The sequence below is a fragment of the Oncorhynchus mykiss genome, chromosome 19, assembly GCF_057628025.1.
Source record: "Oncorhynchus mykiss isolate SJ-2025 chromosome 19, ASM5762802v1, whole genome shotgun sequence".
Lineage (NCBI taxonomy): Eukaryota > Metazoa > Chordata > Actinopteri > Salmoniformes > Salmonidae > Oncorhynchus > Oncorhynchus mykiss.
Genome location: NC_143040.1, coordinates 44,418,270 through 44,445,836, shown reverse-complemented (window position 1 = coordinate 44,445,836; position 27,567 = coordinate 44,418,270). Strand labels below are relative to the sequence as shown.

General features: G+C 41.2%; 2 protein-coding genes across 5 annotated transcripts; one reads left to right on the top strand and one right to left on the bottom strand.

Moving 5' to 3' along the window:
* Nucleotides 1-167: 167 nt before the first annotated feature.
* LOC110497726 (protein FAM177A) lies at nucleotides 168-5,589 on the bottom strand. Of its 4 annotated transcripts, none has more exons than XM_021574044.3 (5): nucleotides 4,537-5,589; nucleotides 2,396-2,572; nucleotides 2,225-2,291; nucleotides 2,031-2,128; nucleotides 168-1,898 (listed from the first exon to the last, which is right to left on the bottom strand). In XM_021574044.3, the coding sequence occupies exons 1-5, from the start codon at nucleotides 4,567-4,569 to the stop codon at nucleotides 1,704-1,706; spliced, it is 570 nt and encodes a 189-aa protein (XP_021429719.1). In that variant the 5' UTR covers nucleotides 4,570-5,589; the 3' UTR covers nucleotides 168-1,703. The 4 variants fall into 4 exon arrangements, with proteins under 4 accessions (XP_021429719.1, XP_021429721.1, XP_021429720.1 ...); XM_021574046.3 differs by lacking the exon at nucleotides 4,537-5,589 and adding an exon at nucleotides 3,334-3,422; XM_021574045.3 differs by lacking the exon at nucleotides 4,537-5,589 and adding an exon at nucleotides 3,029-3,397.
* Nucleotides 5,590-9,791: 4,202 nt separating this feature from the next.
* Nucleotides 9,792-26,500, top strand: LOC110497725 (F-box only protein 33). Its single transcript, XM_021574043.3, has 4 exons — nucleotides 9,792-10,376; nucleotides 18,554-18,664; nucleotides 19,546-20,213; nucleotides 22,700-26,500. The coding sequence occupies exons 1-4, from the start codon at nucleotides 9,949-9,951 to the stop codon at nucleotides 22,963-22,965; spliced, it is 1,473 nt and encodes a 490-aa protein (XP_021429718.1). The 5' UTR covers nucleotides 9,792-9,948; the 3' UTR covers nucleotides 22,966-26,500.
* The last annotated feature ends 1,067 nt before the right edge of the window (nucleotides 26,501-27,567 follow it).

Sequence of the window (27,567 nt, the reverse complement as noted above, 5' to 3'; positions counted from 1 at the left end):
TGTTATTATGGGGTATTGTGTGTAGATTGAGGAATGTAAAAAATTAAAAAAAATTCAGAATAAGGTAACGTAAAAAAAAAAAAGTGGGAAAGTCAAGGGGCCTGAATACTTCCCGACTGTACTGTATGTTAGTTGATTCTTGACACACACTCCTGTGGACTTGGCAAGACAGTTAAATGTTTAATGTACAGTTCATATAGAAAAAGAAAATACTATATTTTACTAAAATTATTATATAAAAGCTTTCAAATGAAACCGGTTTCCATTAAATTAGAAAATATTTGTTTTTCAGTATGTTGGACTCCTAAGATTTCCTTTCCTTGTGTGTACATAGTACATTAGAGTGGAAAAATAAATAGTTTAGCATCTGTCTTAATAAAGTGTCTCTTGGCATTTCAAACTCTTTGGGCAATTTTACACACGGTAAAAAGTAGTTATCTTGACAATACTGCGTTCCAAAAGAGAGTAGCCAATTTTAACATGTTTGGCTTTACCTTAGGCATCCCTCACAAGCCCTGTAAACTGAGAAGGGACAATAGCAGATAAGGTCAGCTCTAGCAGAGATACAGTGAGCTCCAAAAGTATTGGGACAGTGACACGTTTTTGTTTTGGCTATGTACTCCAGCACTTTTGATGCAGACTGTCAGCTTTAATTTGAAGGTATTTTCATCCATATGAGCAGTTTAGAAATGACAGCACTTTTTGTAGATGGTCTCCCCCCCCATTTCAGGAGCCCAAAAGTATTGTGACAAATACACTTGTGTATCCAAGTTGTCAAAAGTTTATTTGGTCCCATATTCTTAGCACACAATGATTACATCAAGCGTATGACTCTACAAACTCGTTGGAGTCATTTGCTGTTTTGTTTGTGTTTCAGATTATTTTGTGCCCAATTTGTGTTAGGAATATTGGACCAAATACATTGAATTTGTTCCAGTACTTTTAGTTCCCCCATTTTAGGGGACCATGTACAAAAAGTCAGTCATTGTATCATTTCAAATTCAAAGTGCTGGAGTAGAGCCAAAACAACAAATGGTCACTGTCCCAATACTTTTGGAGCTCACTGTATTTCTAAATATATAGCCCTGGACAACAGTAATGTCTAAAGTCTTTCCACAGATGCCAATGAGCAACGTGTGAAGTTATTACATTAAAGGCCTGGGGACAGATTCTAACAGTAACATGTTTGTGGGCATTCTGAAATGAAAATAGATTTTCCATTCAAATAAATCTGTACTATTCCATAACATTGTGCACATCTGGAATGGTTTTAGAAAAAGGTAACTTATCTTGCTGAAAATAACTTATTGTATAACAATGTTATTATGTACCTGAAAAAATAAATCAAAGACATTTCTTAAACCTGGAAATAGCTAACCAGCATCAGATATCATCCGTGTGCTCATTCATTGTCACTGACACAGCACAGCAATGTTCATTGCACACAAAAGTTAATGCATATTTACAACGCAGCAACTAAAAAAATGTATGTATATATGTATATATATTTTTTTTTTGTTTTAAATCTGTGACTTACATAGAACATGATCATTTAGGCAAAGATAAGAAAACTACACTATAGAAAAATCAATATTAAATCAATATGATAAAAATAAGAATTCTATGCTATAGCAACAAAAAAACAGTCTGAGGAGGCTACATCGTGAAATGAGAAAAATGGAAACACCTATTTAATTGAACTGTTAGGTGGGGATGGGGGCAGGACATCTGTTGGGTTCAGGTGTGGGATCTTGATCCAGCTCGAAGCTGACGTTGACAAAGGAAGCTTTGCCCTCCGGCTGCTCCATGGCTGGCTGCTGGATCTCCTGGTTGTGCTCCTCTTCAAAATGACGTTCTGCCTCCTCAGACAGCCGGTTCTCCTCCTCCTCCTCATCCTCCTGTCAGTCACATCATGAATGAGAAGCAAGAATATTACAAACTACATCATGGAGTAGTAACAAAGTAGTAGTAATGAAGCATTCCAAGGTCTGTAAATAGATGCTTTCCACAAAGACAAGACAACAACGTACCTCCTTTTTCATTCTGTAGTACTCGTCAATAGCATACTGGTACTTGGGTGAGGTAATTCCGAACAATGAGGCCATTCTCTCCCCAAGATAGTCACAAACTGAAAGTAAAAAGCCCAAGGCACAGTATTACTAACACACAGAATATTCAATACATGTTTATCTTTAGAGTGTAGTATACAAAATCCCACATTTACCTGAAATAGTGGAGGTTGCCACTCTCCACATGTAAAACCAAAAGTATGGACCCCAATTCAACTTGGACTGTATCAAAAACATGACACAGTAAGAAAACAAAGTTAACAAAATGTGGGAATTATTAATTATATTCAAGTGCATGTCATGGAGTAAAGTCCAGAGAAACCAACCGGGTCAGCTGAGGTCTTAACAGCGATAGAAACTTGCACTTCCTCATCTTCATCTGTGCTGTATTCCTCCATGGTCTCGCCACTGGCAAAGTAGATCGTTCTACGGGGCACCTTCTGCTTTTTCATCCGCATGTCTCCCAGCTCCACACTCTCAAACTCCTTCACCATATTGGAGCTCTGTCAATCATCATAACAACAGTTCATTCTCCAGACATGTGTGGTTACATACAGCTAGTAGAAACATAATTTTACTATCATAATTTAACTATTAGAAAGAATAGCAGCTACATTATGGTTGTTGACATTTGTCACACATTTGAATGAAAACATTCCAACGCAGCATGTTTATTCAAGCAGTTTCTGTGAGTGTTTAATTCGTACCGCAGCTAATGACAGAGTGCTAGTGGTTGTTACTATGGTAGCTAGCTACGCATGTCGTATAAGTGTACAATTGTGAACGAATTCCTGTTCGAGACAGCTTGCTACTAGCTAGATAGCTACTAGCCAGCTGCTGAGGCTAACGTTACAGTACAATGAAGTAGCTAGCTAGCTAAAACAAAAAAACACACACACACAATCGTTTTTTTGTTGGCTAAGCTCACGAGAACAGGTATAACATTTGAATAATCACACCATTTCAGTGTCCATAGCTTGCCCCAAAGAGATGATGACATTAGAGAGATACAGCGACGCCGTTCTTATGCCGCGTTCAAATCAACTCGGTAGTGTCCTACTTCCAACATCAGTTTGTTCAAGACAACTGAACTTGGAAAAAAACGAACTCCGACTGGAAAACATATTTTGAACGGTAATCCAACTCTAAATTCACATGTGGACTCGGGCCTCTTCCTAGAGCTCCCACTTCCCGACCTGAAGATCACAGATGTCATGATATATCCTCGTATTTTTTTTCGAGGTCCCAGTTATTTTGAACGCACCATTATAAACTCAGAGATCACACTTCACTGCTTCTCTCCTCTGCGGGGCTATCAGGAGTTGCCACAAAATCAGAAGGCTCGCCTATTCGACCAATCAGTTTAGGGAATGTGATGACGCATTTGCGGGCTCAGACAGATCACTGTAATTCAAGGGTTTTTAAACTTTGTTAGCCTGGGACCCAAATGAGAAATTCTGTGTTTTCCTGTGACCCAAGCTTAGTTATGTATAGCTGCATTTTTTCCTATTTGCCTAAAAAAAATGCAATATAGACAAAAACAAATAACTATGAAATACCCATAAATATATTTTCATGTTTATTTTCCCCCATTAAAAACACTTATGTACCCATCTAGGTTGAAACTGTTACTGTTAAAATACAATAAATAATTTCATTCTGAACTTGAATAAACAGATTGATCACATCCCACAGATGTATAACAGAACACACACACACAGGCTTTTTGATCGTGCATCCCTAAGTAACAGCACAGATGGAAAAATTCTGGCCTACTGTACATCTTACTGTATAAATTATTGTTGATAGAAAGTCTAGGTTGGAACTGTTGCTGTTAAAATACATTTTTTTTATTCTGAACTGGAATAAATTGATTGATCACATCACACAGATGTAGACCAGAAAACACACAATCCTAATGAGAGGTCCTAAGTTTTCAACAAGCAGGTCTATTCTGGGTCATGCTCAGGTCATGCTCAGCATTGACACTGTTTCTGTACTTGAGAACCCTGAATTGCATAGGTATGTGTTGCCAAACTGGATCAGAACATCTACTGCTTTCTCAGTCAGGCAGGAGACTGCTTCCTGCTGCAGATGAGCAACCCAGAAATATGTGAGTATTTGCCTCAAAAAGCATATTGCTTCAATCAGTTTATTCCATTTCAGAATAAAAATTATTACTTGTATTTTAACAGCAACAGTTCCAATCTAGACTTGTTTCCAACAATTATTTCTACAGTAAAATGTACAGTATGCCTGATTTAAAAAAAAATCTTCATCTATACCGTTTCTTTGGGTTGCACTATCAGTCGCTAGTTAGCTTGCTTTGGCTAACGTTAGCTATTAGCTGTGTAAAGTTACAAGGCCATGGGGATTGTTTGAAAGAGAAACTCACATCTTCTACTATGAGATAGTACTCCCCATCACCTGTTATAAAATGACAACAATGCCTTGCTAGTTGACTTACTTTCCAATTTCGAAGCACTGTTTCCTGAAGCATTCTGCCCTGTTCTGAAAGAACTCACTGGGTTTACCATCGTGTCGTTTTATTAACTTGTTCGTTATGAGAGACTCATTTCTAAGCACTTCCCCACACAAAACACATTGTGGGCGCTCCTCGTTATTTCTCAAAGTTTGTATGAAAGAGACAAAAGTAATCACTGTATTTGCGTTTCATGACGATTAAGCTCAGTCAGAACTTGTGGCTAGCATGAGTCCATTTCGTGATGGCGAGTGGGAATAACAAGTCAGTGGCTTGAACCACAGCGCTGCAGCGTGTGGGTCGCAGTGATCTTCAACAATACAGCAGAAAAATATCCGGTAAACCGCGAAGCACACGGGCATCTCCCTCTAACTCTCGCGCAGCTGCCAAACTGAGCAGACACCGCTGCTAAACGCCTGAATAATTACAGTATGTAAATAAGGTATTTAGGTTTTTGCTTTGTCATTATGCGGTATTGTGTAGATAGATGAGAAACATTTTTATTAAAATGTTTAGAATAAGCCTGTAATGTAAAAGGTGACATCATTCCAAAAAAATAGAACCGAATGTTCTTCCATCCACCATGCGGGTCAAGTGACGGGCACTAACTACACCTGGGATTCTTGTCGCAAAGGATTCCTTTCGCAAGGTTTTCCTCAATTTCCATTGACAACCCAGAGATAACTCCCTTAAAACAGGTGCCCAACCCCTACTCCAGTGTTTGAAGCATGATACTTCGGGTGACTCGATTCTTGTGAGGCCCACTGCCTTGTTCCTTAAACATAATCAGGGACAAGCCCACGCCTGGTCACTCTGATTTGATTGAACTTTTCCTAACAGGCTATGATTTACCGTCTTCGAGACGCCAAACTGATTTCCCAGATAATCACCCTTTTCAAAAAATCGCATCCCAACAAGAAACGAATCATTGTCTGATATACTATCATCCCCTTCAATTATCGACACTTATTTTTCATTACTTTTGTCCATTCTTCTTCAGTATTGGGTTGGCGGATCGCAACCAACTTTTACGGGAATACACTGCCACCTACTGTACTGGAGTGTGAGGCCAGTCACGGCCTACCTACATTAACTTCCGGTAATACAAAATTGGGGAAAAAGGAACATTACCCTGCCAAATATTAACCCTCACTAAAAAACTCACCACCCAGCGCAGTGGTTAAGGGCGCTGTACTGCAGCGCCAGCTGTGACATCAGAGTCCCTGGGTTCGCGCCCAGGTTCTGTCGTAACCGGCCGCGACCGGGAGGTCCGTGGGGCGACGCACAATTGGCCTAGCGTCGCCCGGGTTAGGGAGGGCTTGGTCGGTAGGGGTGTCCTTGTCTCATCGCGCACCAGCGACTCCTGTGGCGGGCTGGGCGCAGTGTGCGCTAAGGTGGCCAGGTGCACGGTGTGTCCTCCGGCGCATTGGTGCGGCTGGCTTCCGGGTTGGATGCGTGCTGTGTTAAGAAGCAGTGCGGCTTGGTTGGGTTGTGTATCGGAGGACGCATGACTTTCGTGACCTTCGACCTTCGATGACCTTCGTCTCGTACGGGAGTTGTAGCGATGAGACAAGATAGTAGCTACTACAACAATTGGATACCACGAAATTGGGGAGAAAAAGGGGTAAAATATAAAATAAAAAAAACTCACCACCCCATTCCAATGGTCTGGGAGGACAGAGCAAATCTTCTGTAGTACAACCTCACAATCCTAAGTACTTCTCTGCAGCTGCCATCACCACCTTTATTTTCTGTACATTTCTACAGTACAGTTGACAACCATGGCTATGAATGCTAAGAAACACACACTGTGAGTGTTTCTTAGCATTCATAGCCATGGTTGTCAACTGTACACTCACAGGAATCCCCTCAGGATCTCTCACCCTGCACCCATCTACAACTTTCTTCACTGCTTCAGCATATGACACTTTCTGTACTACTCTGACGCCTGGAAACCTCAACCTGCCTTTCTCTCACCGGACACCTCCGATCTCCAGCGCCATGGGCACCCCCACAGTTTACACACACAACTTTCTCCACTGATACTACACATTCCTTAATCTCATGCCCTCCTGCACACTTCTAACATCTAGGAATCTCCCTCCTACACACTGCTGCGACCATAATCTTGGCACCTATAACACTGTAGTATTTTCGGGGACAAAAACTCTCACGGGATAACTAACACATCCTAACTTGATCTTGTGCAAAGACTCTGCATCAAAACTCAGCAGAACAGCCAATGTCTTCTCCATTTCACCACGCTCTCCACCGGGTCTGCATCGCACCAAACGGCGGGCCTCACAGACACCAGGAATCTTCAATTTCAGCTGATCTTCCGCAATACTTAATGCTACCCCCATTATCACGGCGTTCAACAGCGCCCTGCTCCGAAGAGCAAAGCAAGACAGTTCTTGTCCCTAATCGCATGGTCCGGAGCGCCCTCTCCCTCTGGATGGAAGAAACACAATAAATCACTGTTGAGTTACTTTCACCAACTCAACAGTCCCAAACCTCTTTTTCCATCCAACCTGAAACCACATATGGATCAGCCAGAATACAAGTATCCATTCTCTCCACAAATCTCACTCCCACTGGGCCAGAATCATCCTTGTCATCATCGGGACGAGGCTCCAACTCGGCGGTCTTCACCGCAGGTACTTCATCCTCACTCTCGTCACATTCAATTTCCTTCTGTAGCTCTTCCAAAAGTTCTGCATGATCCTCTTTTCCATATTCACTCAAAACATGTTCCACTTTTCTCCTTTTTTCCTTGTCCACCATTTTCTCCCTCATCAGATCCTAACTTGATCTTGTGCAAAGACTCTGCATCAAAACTCAGCAGAACAGCCAATGTCTTCTCCATTTCACCGCACTCTTTCTCTACATGCAAGCTTGTGCAATCCCCCACTCCATATTTACTCATATGTTCAACTTTCCTCATTTTTTTTGTCCGGTCCTCTATCTCACAGGCAATCCAGCCCAAAAATGCAATTTTTTCTCTCTTTCTCTACATGATCCACTTCTCATTTCAAACTTGGCATTCAATAACACCATGATTCCTGCCTCGACTTGATTGGTTATTTTTTCGCATTCCATCAGTTTACAGATAAGAAATTGTTGGATGCAACCAAATACAGTGGGGCAAAAAAGTATTTAGTCATCCACCAATTGTGCAAGTTCTCCCACTTATAAAGATGACAGAGGCCTGTAATTTTCATCATAGCTACACTTCAACTATGACACACAAAATGAGGAGAAAAAAATCCAGAAAATCACATTGTAGGATTTTTAATTAATTAATTTGCAAATTATGGTGGAAAATAAGTATTTGGTCACCTACAAACAAGCAAGATTTCTGGCTCTCACAGACCTCTTTAAGAGGCCCCTCTGTCCTCCACTCGTTACCTGTATTAATGGCACCTGTTTGAACTTGTTATCGGTATAAAAGACACCTGTCCACAACCTCAAACAGTCACACTCCAAACTCCACTATGGCCAAGACCAAAGAACCACCAGAAACAAAATTGTAGACCTGCACCAGGCTGGGAAGACTGAATCTGCAATAGGTAAGCAGCTTGGTTTGAAGAAATCAACTGTGGGAGCAATTATTAGGAAATGGAAGACATACAAGACCACTGATAATCTCCCTTGATCTGGGGCTCCACGCAAGATCTCACCCCGTGAGGTCAAAATGATCACAAGAACGGTGAGCAAAAATCCCAGAACCACACGGGGCGACCTAGTGAATGACCTGCAGAGAGCTGGGACAAAAGTAACAAAGCCTACCATCAGTAACACACTACGACGCTAGGGACTCATATCCTGCAGTGCCAGACGTGTCCCACTGCTTAAGCCAGTACATGTCCAGGCCCGTCTGAAGTTTGCTAGAGAGCATTTGGATGATCCAGAAGAAGATTGGGAGAATGTCAAATGGTCAGATGAAACTAAAATATAACTTTTTGGTAAAAACTTAACTCATCATGTTTGGAGGACAAAGAATGCTGAGTTGCATCCAAAGAACACCATACCTACTGTGAAGCATGGGGGTGGAAACATCATGCTTTGGGGCTGTTTTTCTGCAAAGGGACCAGGACGACTGATCCGTGTAAAGGAAAGAATGAATGGGGCCATGTATCGTGAGATTTTGAGTGAAAACCTCCTTCCATCAGCAAGATCTTTGAAGATGAAACGTGGCTGGGTCGTTCAGCATGACAAAGATCCCAAACACGCCGCCCGGGCAACGAAGGAGTGGCTTCGTAAGAAGCATTTCAAGGTACTGGAGTGGCATAGCCAGTCTCCAGATCTCAACCCCATAGAAAATCTTTGGAGGGAGTTGAAAGTCCGTGTTGCCCAGCAACAGCCCCAAAACATCACTGCTCTAGAGGAGATCTGCATGGAGGAATGGGCCAAAATACCAGCAACAGTGTGTGAAAACCTTGTGAAGACTTACAGAAAACGTTTGACCTCTGTCATTGCCAACAAAGGGTATATAACAAAGTATTGAGATAAACTTTTGTTATTGACCAAATACTTATTTTCCACCATAATTTGCAAATTAATTAATTAAAAATCCTACAATGTGATTTTCTGGATTTTTTTTCTCATTTTGTCTGTCAAAGTTGAAGTGTACCTATGATGAAAATTACAGGCTTCTCTCATCTTTTTAAGTGGGAGAAATGGCACAATTGGTGGCTGACTAAATACTTTTTTGCCCCACTGTATGTGTATATGGCATTCAATCAAATACCCCTGAATGTGATGAAGGTATCTGCTATTGGATATTGTTCTTGAAAAATAATTCCTTTTACATTTCTACAGCATTGGCTGTGCTAGTTAGGTCAGTAATATGGTATCCTACACTATAACGGTAAAGAGAGTGTGCAAAGAGAAAACGAGGTGGTCTTGTCGTTGGCAGAGAATTCAATAAAATGTCCCCTTATGTGGGGGACTCAACTGCAGTAAAAGTTCCCCCCCTTGCGCACTTGAGGGGTATGGCAAAAATAAGTAATTGGGCCAAACCACTACTGCAAATGGTTTGATAAAATAACTATATTTGCAGATGACAATTAAATGAACAACATATTCAACAGAAATTTAAAGTATATCAAACATATGAATATATAAGTTTAACATAAATGATGATCAAACATATGAATATGTAACTTAAACATAAATGATGTCGGCCTGTTTTCAAAAAGTGGAACGTTGCGGAGGATTGTTTTCATCCCCACGTAGTCATAAGTGGTATGATCCAATAGTATTGAAAGCAAATCTGCTGGATGTTTAGTTTTACGGAGAGGGAGTACCGGAACTGGACTGTTGTCGCACAATCTTACAACGGTTATATGTACACTTTCTGTCCGCGATTAATACAATAGTTTAGTGGTCTGCGCCATGGCTTTGTACGGGTGTGTCGGAGCCATGGCTTTACCTAGCGAGCTTATCGTCCATATATTTTCATTCTTGTCCGACCGTGACAAGCTTCGGGCCTCGTCCGTGTGCTCTCGCTGGAGGGAGTGTCTGTTTTACCCATCGCTTTGGACGGAGCTGAAGTTGCGTGTCGGAGGTGGTGCAAACTGGGGAGGTTCTGGCATCGAACAGACCCCAAGATTAGAATTTCTCATGAGGAAGTTTGGCGCCTTCGTGCGCGAGCTACATCTCGAGGTTGCCCCTGTGGACGGATATCTAAGCCCACTGAGCGGATTGGAGGGCAGGATAGAACCTGTAGAACGCGACCCTCAATTGCTTGATCGCTGGAAAGACGCAAGGATAACCTATTTGGAACAGGTGTTGTGTGTGCTCAGATGTATTCGAAACAACAGGTAGTTGGATAGTTACTACAATTATTCAATACATGTTTAAAGTAAATGGAGTCAGCAACTCCATACGTGTCAATTTGAGAGTTTGTTGGGTCGTAGTCAGCTAACGTTAAGTAGCTAGCCTAGCTATAAACAAACTATCATTACGTAATCGAGTCATGTCGTTACTCTACCGATTTCTGCTTAACGTTATACTGCTTGTGTGGTTTTCAGTCTGTTTTAGCTATAATCTAACTACTTGGAGAAGGCATGTCAGTTTGAAATCTGTTTTTCTGCTTGTTGCGCAAAGAATGTTGCAAGGAGTTTTTTAAATGACATTTGAACAACATTGCAGCAGTGGCGGTCATGCCCAGGGAATCTAGCTAGGCTCAACCATTGAGGTCAACAATGACATTGGCAGCATGCTGTCATTCAGGTTTGGGTGGGTTTCTTTCTAAATGTAATCCGTAACCAGTTACCTGTCCAAAATAGTAATCAGTAACGTAACTTTTGGCTTGCCCAAACTCGGTAACGTAAACTGATTACATTAAGTTACTTTTAGATGACTTCCCCTTAAGAGGCATAAGAAGAATGCAAAAATGTATGTTACCAATTGAACGATATCTATTGCAGGATAAATTAATGTTAAAGTTTACTTAGCTGGCCTTATATGGATACAACATTTTACTTTATGGGTTGGTTATTTAGGCTTCTTCTAACCCATTGCTTTCTACTTCATATATACGATTAAATTATATCTTTACATTAATAACCGAAGTCTATCAGAATTCCAGTCGTTCCAATAAATGCTATACTACGTGAACTTCAAGAATAGGACTTGGAGGTATAGATTAGCCACATGTTTTTTACTTGAGCATAACCCCAAAACTAAGGATTTATTAGCCATCCCTATTGTTGTTTATGATTTTGTTGTCATGGAGGATTGATTGGGCTCATTGATTCGAGTTGAAAAATAAATACTGCGCTTATGGAATGGCATGTTTTGAGCACTATTGAAAAGTGCTGTTTACATTTGAAAAATGAATGCCATATGCTGCATTTGCTATAGTTATTGTTAACTTTTTTGTTGGTGACACTTTGATATATTGATAATATGCAGCTGTGTTAAAGGACAAATCCACAGATGAAACGATCCCCGCCACTGTTTTTGGTTTAACGCTGAGGGATGGGCCTGGAGAAATGTAACCACTCAGATTAATAGAAAGCTAATAATAATAATAATAATAATAATAATAATAATAATAATTAATACAAAGCTAATGATGCAAGGACTGACCATCCATGATATCAAACTTGTTTTATCCAGTGTTTGTTTACATCTCCAATGTTTACAAACATTGGTGAAAAACAAGCTAATATTTTGGGTTCTCATGGAGTGTGACAGATGAACTAAGCTCATGATGCATTTAAGTTATATTCTTCAATAATCAATGGATATACACTACTGGTAAAAAGTTTTAACACCTACTCATTCAAGGTTTTTTATTTTTACTATGTTCTATATTGTAGAATAATAATGAAGACATCTAACCTATCAAATAACACATATGGAATCATGTAGTAACCAAAAGTGTTAAACAAATCAAAATATATTTGAGATTCTTCAAAGCAGCCACCCTTAGCCTTTGACAGCTTTGCATACTCTTGGCATTCTCTCAACCAGCTTCACCTGGAATGCTTTTACAACAGTCTTGAAGGAGTTCCCACATATGCTGAGAACTTGTTGGCTGATTTTCCTTCACTCTGCTGTCCGACTCATCCCAAACCATCTCAATTTGGTTGAGGTTGGGGGATTGTGGAAGCCAGGTCATCTGATGCAGCACTAAATCACTCTCCTCCTTGAGCCTCCTATTTAGCCCTTACACAGCCTGGAGGTATGTTGGGTCATTGTCCTGTTGAAAAACAAATGATAGTCCCACTAAGCCCAAACCAGATGGGATGGCGTATCGCTACAGAATGCTGTGGTATCCATGCTGGTTAAGTGTGCCTTGAATTCTACATACAACTTTGACAGTATCACCAGCAAGCACCCCCACACCACACACCATCACACCACTTCCTCCATGCTTTACATTGGGAAATACACATGCAGAGATCATCTGTTCAACCACACTGCATCTCACAAAAACACGGCAGTTAGAACCAACAATCTCCAATTTGGACTTCAGAGCAAAGGACACATTTCCACCAGTCTAATGTCCATTGCGTGTGTTTCTTGGCCCAAACAAGTCTCTTCTTAGTCAGGATGCTCTTGATGGTGCAGCTGTAGAACCATCATAGTGCTGGATGGTTTTTGCGACTGCACTTGAAGAAACTTTCAAAGTTCCTGAAATGTTCCGTATTGACAGACCTTCATGTCTTAAATTAATGATGGACTGTCGTTTCGCTCTGCTTATTTGAGCTGTTCTTGCCATAATATGGACTTAGTCTTTTACCAAATAGGGCTATCTTCTGTATAATCCCCCCCCCCCCCCCCCTCCCAATACTGTGTCACAACGCATTAAGAAGGAAAGAAATTCCACAAATGAACTTTTAAGAAGGTACACCTGTTAATTGAAATGCAGTCCAGGTTGACTTCCTCATGAAGTTGTTTGAGAGAATGCAAAGCTGTCAAGGTAAAGGGTGGCAACTTTGAATAATCTCAAATATAAAATATATTTTGATTTGGTTAACACTCTTCTGGTTTCTACTAGGGATGCACAATATATTGGTAAGCATATCGGAATCGGCCGACATTAGCTAAAAATGCCAACATCGGCATTGGCCCGATGTCTAGTTTAACGCCGATGTGCAAAACCGATGTCAAAGCTGACGTGCATACCTATATAACATAGGTGGATGATGTAATGATGCCACGAAAAATACAGCGTTACACGTGCAACACAGCATTCCTACCCAAGCACACAATGTCTGCTGTGTGGATTTATTTTGAAGTTTCAAAGGAAGATAACAGAAGGCCATATGCAACGTTTGTGCTGCTATTATTTCCCGAGGATGGGAGAAAGTGAAATCGTTCAATACCACAAACCTAATTAGTAATTTGAAAGTGCATCTCCCCCAGAGATTCAGCAGTTACTTAGAACAAAAGCAGAAAAACTAAGCACACACTTCCAACAACTAAACAAGTTCAAGTCCAGCAGTCATTTGAAAGAGTAAGAACATTTCAGCGAGACAACTCAAAGCTAAAATCCATTAACGCCAAGATGATGGAATTCATTGCCCTTGACAATCAACCGTTCTCTGTCGTAGATGATGTTTGCATTCGCCGACTGGTCGAGCACTTCGAGCCCCAGTGCACACTACCAAGTAGGCGCTATTTTTCAGATGTTGCCCTACTGGAGTTAGTTTTGTTGAAACGCACATCCATGAGCTACTTGCTATGGGCGTCACTGCTATTAGCTTCACGACTGACAGTTGGACCAGGTATGTCAGCCCCATGAGCGCGCTTAGTCTGACAGCACAGTGGGTCGACAAGGATTTCGTACTGAGGAAAGCTGTATTGCATGCTCAAGAATATGCTGGTTCTCATACCGCTGCTGCCATTTCAATGGCATTTGAGAACATGTTTGAAACTTGGAAACATGAACACACTCCTAGCGCCATTTGAACAACTGACTCAAGACATAAGCTCATCATCTGCAGCAGACGTGATGCCCTCTGTCATGGCATTGAAATGCCTGCTCAACAAAACTGCCAACAGACCGTGGGGTTAAAACTTGCAAAAGTAATCTACTAGAGGCTGCGAACAAGCTCTTCGGTGGCAGTCTCTCTGAGCCTCTTTACTGTGTCACACCCTGCTCGATGCTAGGTACAAGGACCGCTACTTCGATGCAGACAAGAAACAGGGTTTACGTGAAATGTTAGACACAGCTGGACAAGATGGAAACGGACGTGGTGACAGTGCGCACCGAGAAAGAGGCCACGGACAGACGGAGCTGAAACTTCACTGCTTGACATGTATGATGAAATCCTGGAGAATAAAACGACTGAACAAATGAACAACAAAATGGCCCAGCAATAAATGAAATAAATAGGTTTAGATTAGAGGTCGACCGATTATGATTTTTCAACGCCGATCCCGATACCGATTATTGGAGGACCAAAAAAGCCGATACTGATTTAATCGGCCAATTTAAAAAAAAGTATATATTTTTATTTTTTTGTTTTTGTAATCATGACAAATACAATAATACTGAATGAACACTTTTACCTTAATATAATACATCAATAAAATAAATTTAGCCTCATGTAAATAATGAAACATGTTCAATTTGGTTTAAATAATGCAATTATTATTATTATTTTTTTCACCTTTATTTAACCAGGTAGGCTAGTTGAGAACAAGTTCTCATTTACAACTGCGACCTGGCCAAGATAAAGCATAGCAGTGTGAACAGACAACACAGAGTTACACATGGAGTAAACAATTAACAAGTCAATAACACAGTAGGAAAAAAAGTCTATATACATTGTGCAAAAGGCATGAGGAGGTAGGCAAATAATTACAATTTTGCAGATTAACACTGGAGTGATAAATGATCAGATGGTCATGTACAGGTAGAGATACTGGTGTGCAAAAGAGCAGAAAAGTAAATTAAATAAAAACAGTATGGGAATAAGGTAGGTAAATTGGGTGGGCTATTTACAGATGGACTATGTACAGCTGCAGCGATCGGTTAGCTGCTCAGATAGCAGATGTTTAAAGTTGGTGAGGGAGATAAAAGTCTCCAATTTCAGCAAAAAAAATTTTTTGCAATTCGTTCCAGTCACAGGCAGCAGAGAACTGGAACGAAAGGCGGCCAAATGAGGGAGTTGGCTTTAGGGATGATCAGTGAGATACACCTGCTGGAGCGCGTGCTACGGGTGGGTGTTGTCATCGTGAACTGAGATAAGGCGGAGCTTTACCTTGCATGGACTTGTAGATGACCTAGAGCCAGTGGGTCTGCAAGATTGGATCCCCTGAGCTGACAAGGTGAAAATCTGTTGTTCTGCCCCTGAATGAGGCAGTTAACTTCTTGATACTACCCATCCTGCATGCGGGAGTGTAATCATCGCCTCAAACTAATTAGCATAACGCAGCGGACATAAATACCCCTAGAAAATTTTCCTATTCATGAAAATCACAAATGAAATATATTGAGACACAGCTTAGCCTTTTGTTAATCACACTGTCATCTCAGATTTTCAAAATATGCTTTACAGTCAACGCTAGACAAGCATTTGTGTAAGTTTATCATGGCATAATGCTATGCTAGGCTCTGCTAGCAGCAGGCAACATTTTCACGAAAATAAGAAAAGCAATCAAATTAAATCATTTACCTTTGAAGAACTTCGGATGATTTCACTCAGGAGACTCCCAGTTAGATAGCAAATGTTCCTTTTTTCCCAAAATATTATTTTTGTAGGCGAAATAGCTCCGTTTGTTCTTCACGTTTGGCTGAGAAATCGACCGGAAAATGCGGTCACTACAAACGCTGAACTTTTTTCCAAATAGGCTCCATAATATCGACAGAAACATGGCAAATGTTGTTTAGAATCAACCCTTAGAATCAACCCCAAAATATCCCGTTTAAAACGGGAACGTTTTTTATCCAAAAATGAAAATACTGCCCCCCTAGTTACAAAAGGTTTTATCCCACCGATCCTAGGCCGTCATTGAAAATAAGATTGTGTTGTTTAACTGACCTGCCTAGTTAAATAAAGGTATAAAAAAAAAATTGGCAAATCGGCACCCAAAAATAACGATTTCCGATTGTTATAAAAACTTGAAATCGGCCCTAATTAATCGGCCGTTTTGATTATGTTTTACTGGTAATTGGGACATACGTAAATGCCAACAAAATAACTTCTTTGTGTGTGTGTGTTTTCAACTATTTAACTGTACAAGAATGCTTAAAATGCCACCCAAATTTTCAATATCGTTTATCAGTATCGGGTGTTTTGGCAAGGAAAATATCGGTATCGGACAAAAATGTCATATTGGTGCATCCCTAGTTAATACATGATTCCATATGTGTTATTTCATTAGTTTTTATAGTAAAAATAAAGAAAAACCCTTAAATGAGGGGGTGTTCTTCAACTTTTGACGTACACACACACTACCATTCAAAAGTTTGGGGTCACTTAGAAATGTCCTTGTTTTTGAAAGAATAGCAAAAAAAATGTGTCCATTAAAATAACATCAAATTGATCAGAAATACAGTGTAGACATTGTTAATGTTGTAAATGACTATTGTAGCTGGAAACGGCTGATAGGCGTAAAGAAGCCCATTATCAGCAACCATCACTCCTGTGTTCCAATGGCATGTTGTGTTAGCAAATCCAAGTTTATAATTTTAAAAGGCTAATTGATCATTATCATTTTGCAATTATGTTAGCACAGCTGAAACTGTTGTTCTGATTAAAGAAGCAATAAAACTGGCCTTTAGGCTAGTTGAGTATCTGGAGCATCAGCATTTGTGGGTTAGATTACAGGCTCAAACTGGCCAGAAACAATTAACTTTCTTCTGAAACTCGTCAGTCTATTCTTGTTCTGAGAAATTAAGGCTATTTCATGCGAGGTATTGCCAAGAAACTGAAGATCTCATACAACGCTGTGTACTACTCCCTTCACAGAACAGCGCAAACTGGCACTAACCAGAATAGAAAGAGTGGGAGGCCCCGGTGCACAACTGAGCAAGAGGACAAGTACATTAGCATGTTTCTCAAACTAGACAGACGCCTCAAGTCCTCAACTGGCAACTTCATTCAATAGTACCCTGCAAAACACCAGTCTCAACATCAACAGTGAAGAGGGGACTCCAGGATGCTGGCCTTGTAGGCAGAGTTGCATAGGAAAAGCCATATCTTAGACTGGCCAATAAAAATAAAAGATTAAGATGGGCAAAATAACACACACTGGACAGAAGAACTCTGCCTAGAAGGCCAGCATCCCGGAGTCACCTCTTCACTGTTGACTTTGAGACTGGTGTTTTGCCGGTATTATTTAATGAAGCTGTCAGTTGGAGACTTGTGGGGCGTCTGTTTCTCAAACTAGACACTAATGTACTTGTCTGTTTTTCAGACGCCTCACAAGTGTGATTGTGAATCACACTGCTGCTATGTATTTATCAATAAATGATATCCCTATCGTCGTAGACTACACCTCTGCTGTCATCCTCACCACCATGCATTTATTCAAGTTCTTTAGATGCTTTAGATGCTGACAGCAGTCAGCTGTAGCCTACAAAAGTATATTCCTGCTGTTTTCCCGCGATCCATCAAGCACATTTGGTTTGTCATCATAGTGGTCTCTGTCTTACGGCCAGACTCACACACATTGAATACATTTAAATTTGTACCCTTTTCAATGCTGATTTGAATGTCATTGAGAACAGAAGTGTCAAAGATTTTTGTTTTCCCGCAAACATCCTTTCTGAATTTAAAAGTAATCATTAAAATAATCTAGTTTTTCAAAAGTGTCTGTAACCAGATGACAATATTTTTGCTGGAAACGGATGACAGTTAGTTTTTTTGTAATCACTTCCATGTAACGGACTACATGTCATCCGTTACTCCCCAACCCTGGTGATATGCAACTCTGCCTTTTCAAACATGTACTTTCAATATGCTAATATCTTTTGGACACATTTGTGTCCTGAAAAGTTACACTTCCACTGCCACAGAGATGGCTTAAAGGTGTCTTGAGGCATTTCTTTGTTGATAACTAATTCCAGCGTTCATTCAATTACAACACACTTGTTTAAGAGAGTTCGAGAGATTTAGTGGCGCAATCAAATGCGGGAAGCTGGGTTTGTTATAGTGGACCAAACTCCGTTCAATGGTGAAGGAAGTCACCATGGAGTGGAATTTAGTCCGCCATGTTTGTGGTGTCTAGCCGCTAGGTTTGTGGTGGACATCAGTGTGTGATGTTGAAAGGTATTTATTGTCAGAGGCCTTCTGGCAAATTGGTGAGGACATGTATACTGTTTGATGGTGTTTGTTGCAGACCACAATTAGAACATTCACTGACCTCCACTATGGCTGATTAGTGTCTGGTTTTGACTAAAGCTCATACCTCTCTCCCCCCGCCCCCCACCCACCTCTCTCGGCTCTCGGCCCTCTCTCTCGGCTCTCGACCCCCTCTCTCTCTCTCGGACCTCTCTCTCTCTCGGCCCTTTCTCTCTCGCTCCTTCTCTCAGAAATCTCCAGAAACTGAGTCTGTATGGGGATACCTTCATTCTTCAGGATGAAGGCACTGTCCAGAATGCCCATCTCCAGCAGGTTGACCCAGGAGGCAAGAAAATCAAAGAGTGAGTAGCTTTTAGGCAAGGCTACATCTTGCCCAGGGCGACAAAAGGGCATACACTTACTTTTCTTACAAGGAACATGTGTGCGCCTAAATTGAAAAATGTCGGCACACATAAAGACATTTAGGGACACCAGGAAAATGATTTGAATTAATAAAGCTAGGATCCTGATTTTTCTTCAAGGTCGCACAGCAAAATACTTAGGTTCACAATCATTCAAAATCACAGTACAAACAGTATAGTTCCCTTAAGGTAAAGCACCTTTAGTAAATCCGCTTTCTCTGTGAGAGCTTCCCATGTCTGGAATACACTGCCATCAGACACACATAACTGCACCACATATCACACTTTCACAAAATGCATGAAGACATGGCTAAATATCAATCAGATTTGTGAACAAAATCCCTAGCTGTGTATTGCCGCTTTCCATGTTGTCTGTAGCTTGTGAGGTGTGGAAACACTTTGTTGCTTTTATGAATTTTGTCTTGCTGCTTTTTGTTCTGTTGCTCTGTCTGTATGCTATGTCTTGCTTGTACTATGGTGTACTGCGTGTGCTCACTGCTCAATGATTAAAAACAATTACAATATAGATAATAACCTGCCCAGGGACTGCGGTTGAAAATTAGCCGGCTGGCTCAAACCGGCACTTTTACTGAAATGTTGATTAATGTGCATTGTCCCTGTAAAAAAAACTAAACTAAAACTGCCTCATATAATTACATAGAACACAAATAGGTCATTTAATAGGATCTCTGTTCTGACCATACAGTTTTTTTTAATCTATTCATTGTCAGTGAATAGGTCTTTATTTGCAGAAATGGAACAGAGAAAAAATGCAAAAGTTTTCAAACTTTCTTTCTGTGTTTTCCTCTGGGCCGGGGTAGGATCCAACAGCTGTTACTGGAGGTTCTGTCTAACAGCAGGAAGATAAAGTGGCTGTCCTCCACCTTCATGCTGGGTGTGGTGACCCCATGCTCCCTGGCCTCTCTGTCCAACCCCAGCGCAGGCTCCCTGGAGCACCTCGGCTTGCTGGACAACCAGCTGCCTTGCCTGGTCTCACCTGTGGAGCTGGAGCGGCTGGTCCACCTGCGTTCCCTGGCCCTCGACTTCTGTGACTTCACCTCAGACTTGAGCCACCTACTGGCTGGAGGAGACCGTGCTCCGCTACACCGCCTCTCCCTGATGCTCAACGGCGCTGCTCTGGAGGCTAAGCCGCTCGATGGCACCGCCAGTGAGGACGACTGGAAGGCCCTGGTCCAACGCAGCGCTAACCTGCGGGTTTACGTGATGGCACTGGATGTGTGCAGCCAGGACTTGCTGAGGGTGCTAAAACCAAGCCTGCCCCTGGAGAGGATCCACCTGGACAGCTACTCCACCTTGGTCACAGACGGAACCCTGGAGCTCATTGCCCAGCAGTACAACAAGACCCTAAGCCACTTCGTCCTGATGAGGGATGACACCGGCTTCCCTGACCTTGGCATCAACCGAAACGAGGACCCACTGGTCCTACTGGCCTGGCGCTGCGTACACCTCTCTGTATTGGTCATCCACGGTGAGCCTGGCCCAGATGTTAGCATTACATAGCTCACCACTCTTTTAGTGTAGCCTAACATTTGAATGGCAATGATTGATTTCCAGTGGCATGGGTTCTACAAGATGTTCTGCTAGAAATATCTATTACTGGTTATTTCTGGGAGTACTGTTATGTGGGGCGGCAGGTAGCCTAGTGGTTAGAGAGTAACCGAAAGGTTGCTAGATCGAATCCCCGAGCTGACAAGGTAAAAATATATTGTTCTGCCCCTGAACAAGGCAGTTAACCCACTGTTCCTAGGCCGTCATTGAAAATAAGAATTTGTTCTTAACTGACTTGCCTAGTTAAATAAAGGTCAAATAAAATGTCTAGTAGGGCGGACCCCATTTAGTCGACTGGTTGATTGTTTTGGGCGATAGGCTGTTGGTCGACCAAGTAGCAACAACAACAAAAACATCCTGGTGTACAAAACATCTGTCTGAGTGGACTGATCCATTGTGAATGTGCTACTGAAAAATAACCATATGCATTTATGTAAGAACAATGGTGCAATACAAATCAAACATTTTTAACAACTGCGCCCTCTCACACTTTGGATAGTAGTCACTGTCCTCAGTTCTGAAACGCACCAGTACACTGTTGAATTGGCACTTTTTACTAGACCATGTTGCTAAGTGCGTAATAGTTAACCAGCATGGTGTTGAGAACAATGCTGTGGAGGCAGCAGTGAAGTTCGGAGAGATGAGAAAACAGACTTTGCCTTAAGTGTCCAAGAAAATTGTGCCTGACTTTATAAATCATCCATAAGCCTCCCAACTGGTGCAGTGGTCTAAGGCACTGCATTGCTGTGCTTGAGGCGTCACTACAGACCCGGGTTCGATCCCAGGCTGTGTCACAACCGGCTGAGACCGGGAGTCCCATAGGGCGGCGCACAATTGACCCTTTTTCCTTGATCTCCTTCTTATTGTTATTATTATAATGATGGTAATAAGTAATTTCATTCTCATTAGTCTGCTTAGTGTAGCAGCCTTGTATAACCAGCATTGAGCTGTAGGTCTAATATAAATACCATAACTTGGGCCTATATTTCAGTGCATTTGGAAAGGTTTCAGACCACTTGACTTTTTCCACATTTTGTTACGTTACAGCCTTATTCTGAAATGGATTCAATATAACATTTTCCTCATCAAGCTACACACTACCCCATAATGAAAAAGGGAAAACAGGTTTTTAGAAGTGTTTGCAAATGTATTAAAAATAAAAAACAGATGGCTTATTTACATAATTATTCAGACCCTTTGCTATGAGACTCGAAATTGAGCTCCGCTCTCAACTGTGGGACCTTTATATAAACAGGTGTATGACAAAGGGTCTGAATACTTACGTAAATAAGGTATTTCGTTGTTTTTGGGGGGGGGGGGGGGGGCAAACATTTCAAAGAACCTGTTTTCGCTTTGTCTTTTTGGGGTATTGTGAGTAGATTCCCGAGCAAATGTTTTTATTTAATATATTTTAGAATACGACTAACGTAACAGGGGATAAAGTTAAGGGCACTGTAAATAGGTAACTGCATGAATCAATCATTTATTAATTAATGTCATCACAGTCATTCATGATTTGAAATGCAATCAAGCATTTAAGTTAAGAATTTTCAATCAAGTCTCTGGTCCACTTATAATTTATTTTGTGTAGTTTACATTGTTCCAAACGGTCAGAGAAATTATATTGTAATCTAACAGCACCTGTTTTGGCACACATAATATGCACGCAGCACTTGCTCCTTACCTCATTTTTCTTGATCTTTAGTATTTTCCACAAGTAGTCATTTATTCCACACATCCGACTTCCCCTTTTACCAGTAAGCAACAAGTAAACATTATCCCGTTTCGAGTTTACTTGTCAGTCCTCTGCATCCAATTTGCTGTTAGGATGTTCAGAGTTTCTAACCAATTTATTGATGTTATGATATGCTGTATTTCGGTAACACAATTTTTCAGTCAGAAAGGACAAATTATGTTGCAGCTTCAGCTTATGCTGTTGATGTTCTGTGGTGTCGATGTAGCAGTGAGGAGAGCGAGACAACACTGTGTATTAAAATATTTTTTTATTTTAATACACAGTGCAACATGTCTGAGCCAGGTCCGGTACAATCAAATCAATTGCGGTCAAACTCCCTCTAGTCCTTTGTCTTTTAATTATTTCAACAAATGGTTTGCTTAAAGCATCCAACAAGCTCAGTGCATATAGTTGATTTGATTAAAACTCATAGGATGTGTCAGTATATGAAAAACTGACCTATCGATTGGTTGAAAGAACAGTATCTTGGTCGACTAATACATTTTAGGGAACAGCCCTAATGTCTAGTGTGTGTGTGTGTTGTAGAGGTCATATTGGCAGAATGTTGATATGTATAGCACAGATCAAATGGAGTTGTTTTACATTCAGTATCCAGTATGTTCTTTCTACAGTGGCGTTCAATGTGATTCTCCTCTGTCTGAACACCACAGGCTACACTGTGTGGTCCCACAACCTGGTGGCCATCTCCCGTCTGCGTGGCTCCAGCCTCAAGGTCCTGGCTGTGTCCGAGGAGAGCATTGACTTCGACCCGGACCAGAGGGTCTTCATGCAGGGTGACCCCGTCCATAACCTGGTGAAGGAGGTGTCGCTGGGCCTGGGGCGCGTCTGGCACCCTTCTATGGACTCCAACCTGGTCCTCAGCGAGCCCACCCAGCACTTCCACAGGGAGATGCAGAGCTTCAGCTTGGGCATGTAGGCTAGTGCTGCAGCCGCTAGACCAGGCAGCCATCTGCGTCGTGTTCATTAGGCATCAAACAAAAGAAAACCAGACCTAAACAGGAGGGACCCCACTTCACCAATAAGCAATTCAAATTTTCTGTTACAAAACGTTTTCCATTGAATGACCTAATGAACACAACCCTGGTCTGGTCTTGCCTGCTGCACATGCTCAGTGTTTGTCTTGGGACCTATAAGGTGATTAGATCATCTCATTTACACATTTTATTTTCTTCTCTGTAGCATCCTTTGTGCCGTGTTTATCAGTATTAGCTCTATATTTATATCTATCAATATATATCCTGCTTATGATTAGGAGAGTATAGTCGAATAATTGTTTAGTAGCTAAATGAGAGGTTGGTGTTGCAAGGGGGCTTTTCTACACAGCTAGCTTAGTTAGTTGTATTGCAAGTTTTATTTTTTGCTTTGTGTTTTGTCTGTCAGCAAGTGCTGAGTTATCAGTTAATCCACCTTTACTTTTTGCAATGATGGAATCCTGTGTACTTGTTCGTGCACATTTTTTTTAACGGGAGATTAGTCTAGTAGTCTTCCGGCAGAGGGAGGGACCATGCTGATGGAGTGTGTGGTTAGGCCCCCCCCTCAGCCCAGCAAGATCCTGTCTGCTCTTTTACTTTTGTGTTTTGGAGATGATATTGTTGCTATGTTACGGGACTAAGATCCTGCTGGTTCTTCTCAACCCAGAGGTGGGATATGATAGGTTTCCACACTGACACTGAGTTTCCTACGTTCTGCTGCAGTACTTAAGTCAGGGGTTAGCGTTGCGAGTCGTACGCTGCAGTTTGCTCTCAGAAAAATCCTCTCTGTCTCAGGTGGGCAAAACATGATTCTAGGAAGATGATGAGGATGTATATACTATGAAAGAATCAGCTAGTCTCTCAGTCTAATGCAGTTTTCTTTTCTTCACATTTGCCTTGGAAAACCCCTTGTTTTCTAGTATCAGTCGTTTTTGCCATCCAATCTGCCCCTTTTTTACCATGGGGTAAACAAACTTAGTCGTACATTTGTTTTAAGATTAAGGTGTTTAAAGAATGGCAAAAAGCTACTCCTTGCACATGTTTCTCTTGTTCACAGCTATGTTCGCTGACTCCAGGGCCACAGTGTTTCACCAGCTGAACGTTGGATGGAGGGAAGCATTTGCTTGCTTGTTCCAAATCTCAGGATTTTTTCACTTTCAGTAAATTTGTCCATTTGAAGGCTTTCTTTTAATAAAAAGCTTTCTGTTGATCTGCGGGCCAGTGTGCGTGGTGGTGTGACTGGATACTAATACTGTGGAAAGAGCTCTTCCAACACTACGCGGTTTTATTTTTCTAGACGCGCCTTCTCGTGTCCTCTTAACTTTTTAAAAAGGTTAACATCCTCGATGTGCGTCTGTGAAAATACTTTTAATGGCGTTTTCTATAGTGTATTTGACATTTTAGAGCTCAGAGTAGTAGAGGGAATCTGAGGTTGATTGCTCAGTGGTAGAATGTAAATATGAAGCTAACAACCTTAATGTGTAAAGTTGTCTGCTATCCAGAATTCCACTTATATACGCATATCTTTTTTTGTTGCTTGTAAAGCTTCGGGAGCCAGACTTGTCTGATAACGCAGTAGTGTGTGGGGCTTGGAATAGGTGACCTGTGGTTGTTCTATGCTGCTGAGATGTTGGAGCATTCCGGAAAAGAGGAGTGTAGGTTTCTCTTGAGCTTGTGTGGGGGTGTAAAGTTTCAGAAGTGCATACATCAAAGAATTAGCCGTATGGTGTGCTTGAAGCAAAGCATGGTGTACCCCTTTCTCACCAGTGAGCAGGAAACAGCCTTTCTCAGGGTTACTGTCAGTTGAGGAGAGGTGTTCCATGCCTAAAAAATAAATGATGAAAGTTAGGAAGAATCTTTTTTCCAACAAGTCACTGGATTAAACAAAACGGTCTGTCAGCGTGTCTGCATCAGCTGCCAAAGATAACTGTGTGAAACGACCCTTATGAAGTGCCCACGTGCTGGCATAGGGAAGGGCCAATGGCTGATCAGCCAAAATGTACTACTATGACTGCTCCTCCACAAATACTACTAGAAATATACCTACTGAATATGGGGTGAAGATGGACCACGTGGTGCACAGCTGTGCTGTGGCTTGATCAACAACAGAGCTCTCTCAGTTGTCAACAACAGAGCTCTCGCTCACCAGTTTCATTGTGAAAAGTGAATGTCATTTTAGTATAGATAAAATCAAGTTTGGTTGATTCTTTCAGCCCTGTATGCTGCTATCAGACGTGTAAGGAACATTCCACTGGGGAGTTAAAAACCAACAGAAAATGGCCAAATGTCTGAAAAAATGATTTTAAAATGGTTTTGCTGTGTGAAGTCTTATAGAAGTGGTTGTGTAGCCCAGTCTCACTCTGCATGTTAACAGGCATAGCAGTGGAGGTATTTTATTTTATTTTTATACTCTGGAGAAACATACCATTTGGGTTATTACAGCTTACAAATCAGTTGGTTCCCTTTTTTTTTTCTTGTTTTTTATGCTATCACAATCCACATCTCTCTTGTTGAAAAGGAGGAACCTATATAGCAACAGTGAGCTGCTTGAGGGCAGGTCCATCTGAGAGTTAACTGTTACCTGTAGAACCTCATTGTGCTGCAGAAGCTACAGCTAAATGACCTCATACCAGCCTTATTAAGAGCATAAACGCTTGACGTCAAGAGACCTGAGTGAGGAGAATTCTGTTTTGTTTTATTCCATTATTAAAAACCTGCACCACTATCATACCACAAGTTCACTGTTGTGGGGGTCAGGAGGGAGGTGAGCTTAAACATGTCACATCTCTTAATGGCTGGCTTGCATTACAGCCAAGTCAAACACATATAATCCAGTGGCTTTTATTTTTCTGTCACTTACAAATGGAAATAACAATGTGATTGTTTTAAGATCTTGATTTTTTGGAAGCCAAACTCCGTTTCAAAGGCTACCGTGGGTTACAGACATGGTCTCTATGAGACTGGCCAGCAGGCGCCAGTTTTAAGTGGTATGAATGTTGTGCATTTGTTTAAAATCAGGATATTTTATTGCAAAATAAGTAATGCATTACAAGTGGCCACCATGGGGCACTAGCAGTGCGAACACCTAGGCTGTGTCCTTATAAGCTTTCGGGGAAGAAAATAACTGCATATTTGTATATATCAATACATAATGTATACTCTTATGCAACATATGTCTGGGTTCTATTTATGAACATTTGTAAGCTTTAAGATGGTTTTACCATTTTTGCTAAATGTTGAAATATTTGGACAGGTGTGTTCTGTCAACTTTGTCTCAAGTGAGCGCATAGCGTTGGATATGTACAGTACATCTGCAAATGGGAACTCCACTGGTGCAGGTGTGAAAATGGCAAGTGTAGAGAATTTTGATTTGAAAAAGTGATGCAAGATAACTAAAGGAAAAAGCCTAAGTGACAGTGTAAACCAGCTGAATGTTGAATGGTTCTTTTTAAACCAGTGAATAAAAGCATTAAACACAAACATGGTCTTTGTTATTCATGGTGGTTTAATTTGAATTACAATAATCCTGTGCTGATCCTAGTTTATGGCAGTGCTTTACCTTTGGTGTGATTTTACCTCCCATTAACCCAGTGTACAGGTACAGTTGAAGTCGGAGGTTTACACACGTAGGTTGGAGTCGTTAACGTTTTTTTAAATTTTTTAACCACTCCACAAATGAACAAACTATAGTTTTCGCAATTCGGTTAGGGCATCAACTTTGTGCATGACACAAGTAATTTTCCCAAATATTGTTTGACATTATTTCACTTATAATTCACTGTATCACAATTCTAGTGGGTCTGAAGTTTACATACACTAAGTTGACTGTGCCTTTAAACAGCTTGGAAATGTTCAGAAAATTGTCATGGCTTTAGAAGCTTCTGATAGACCAATTGACATCATTTGAGTCAATTGGAGGTGTGGCTGTAGTTCAAGGCCTACCTTCAAACTCAGTGCCTCTGCTTGACATCATGGGACCATCAAAATAAATCAGCCAAGATTGTAGATCTCCACAAGTCTGGTTCATCCTTGGGAGCACTTTCTAAACGCCTGAAGGTACCACGTTCAGCATGCAAGTATAAACACCACGGTACCACACAGCTGTCATACCGCTCAGGGAGGAAATGCGTTCTGTCCCCTAGAGATTAACGTACTTTGGTGCATAAAGTGCAAATCAATCCCAGAACAACAGCAAAGGACCTTGTGAAGATACTGGAGGAAACAGCTACAAAAGTGTCTATATCGACATAACCTGAAAGGCCGCTCAGCAAGGAAGAAGCCACGGCTCCAAAACCACCATAAAAAAGCCAGACTATGGTTTGCAACCGCACATGGGGACAAAGATTGTACTTTTTGGAGAAATGTCCTCTAGTCTGATGAAACAAAAATAGAACTGTTTGGCCATAATGACCATTATATTTGGAGGAAAAAGAGGGAGGCTTGCAACCCGAAAAACACAATCCCAACTGTGAAGCACGGGTTAGCAGCATGTTGTGGGGGTGCTTTGCTGCAGGAGGGACTGGTGCACTTCACAAAATAGATGGCAA

Bases quoted from the DNA above. Each gene is read 5' to 3' on its own strand.
- LOC110497725 (XM_021574043.3), top strand. From the start codon at position 9,949: ATGGCTTTGTACGGGTGTGTCGGAGCCATGGCTTTACCTAGCGAGCTT. The intron at 10,377-18,553 runs GTAGTTGGATAG...TCCTTCTCTCAG, and splicing joins AGATGTATTCGAAACAACAG to AAATCTCCAGAAACTGAGTC. The intron at 20,214-22,699 runs GTGAGCCTGGCC...TGAACACCACAG, and splicing joins CTCTGTATTGGTCATCCACG to GCTACACTGTGTGGTCCCAC.
- LOC110497726 (XM_021574044.3), bottom strand. From the start codon at position 4,569: ATGCTTCAGGAAACAGTGCTTCGAAATTGGAAA. The intron at 2,292-2,395 runs GTTGGTTTCTCT...TTTTTGATACAG, and splicing joins TTAAGACCTCAGCTGACCCG to TCCAAGTTGAATTGGGGTCC. The intron at 1,899-2,030 runs GTACGTTGTTGT...TGTGACTGACAG, and splicing joins ACTACAGAATGAAAAAGGAG to GAGGATGAGGAGGAGGAGGA.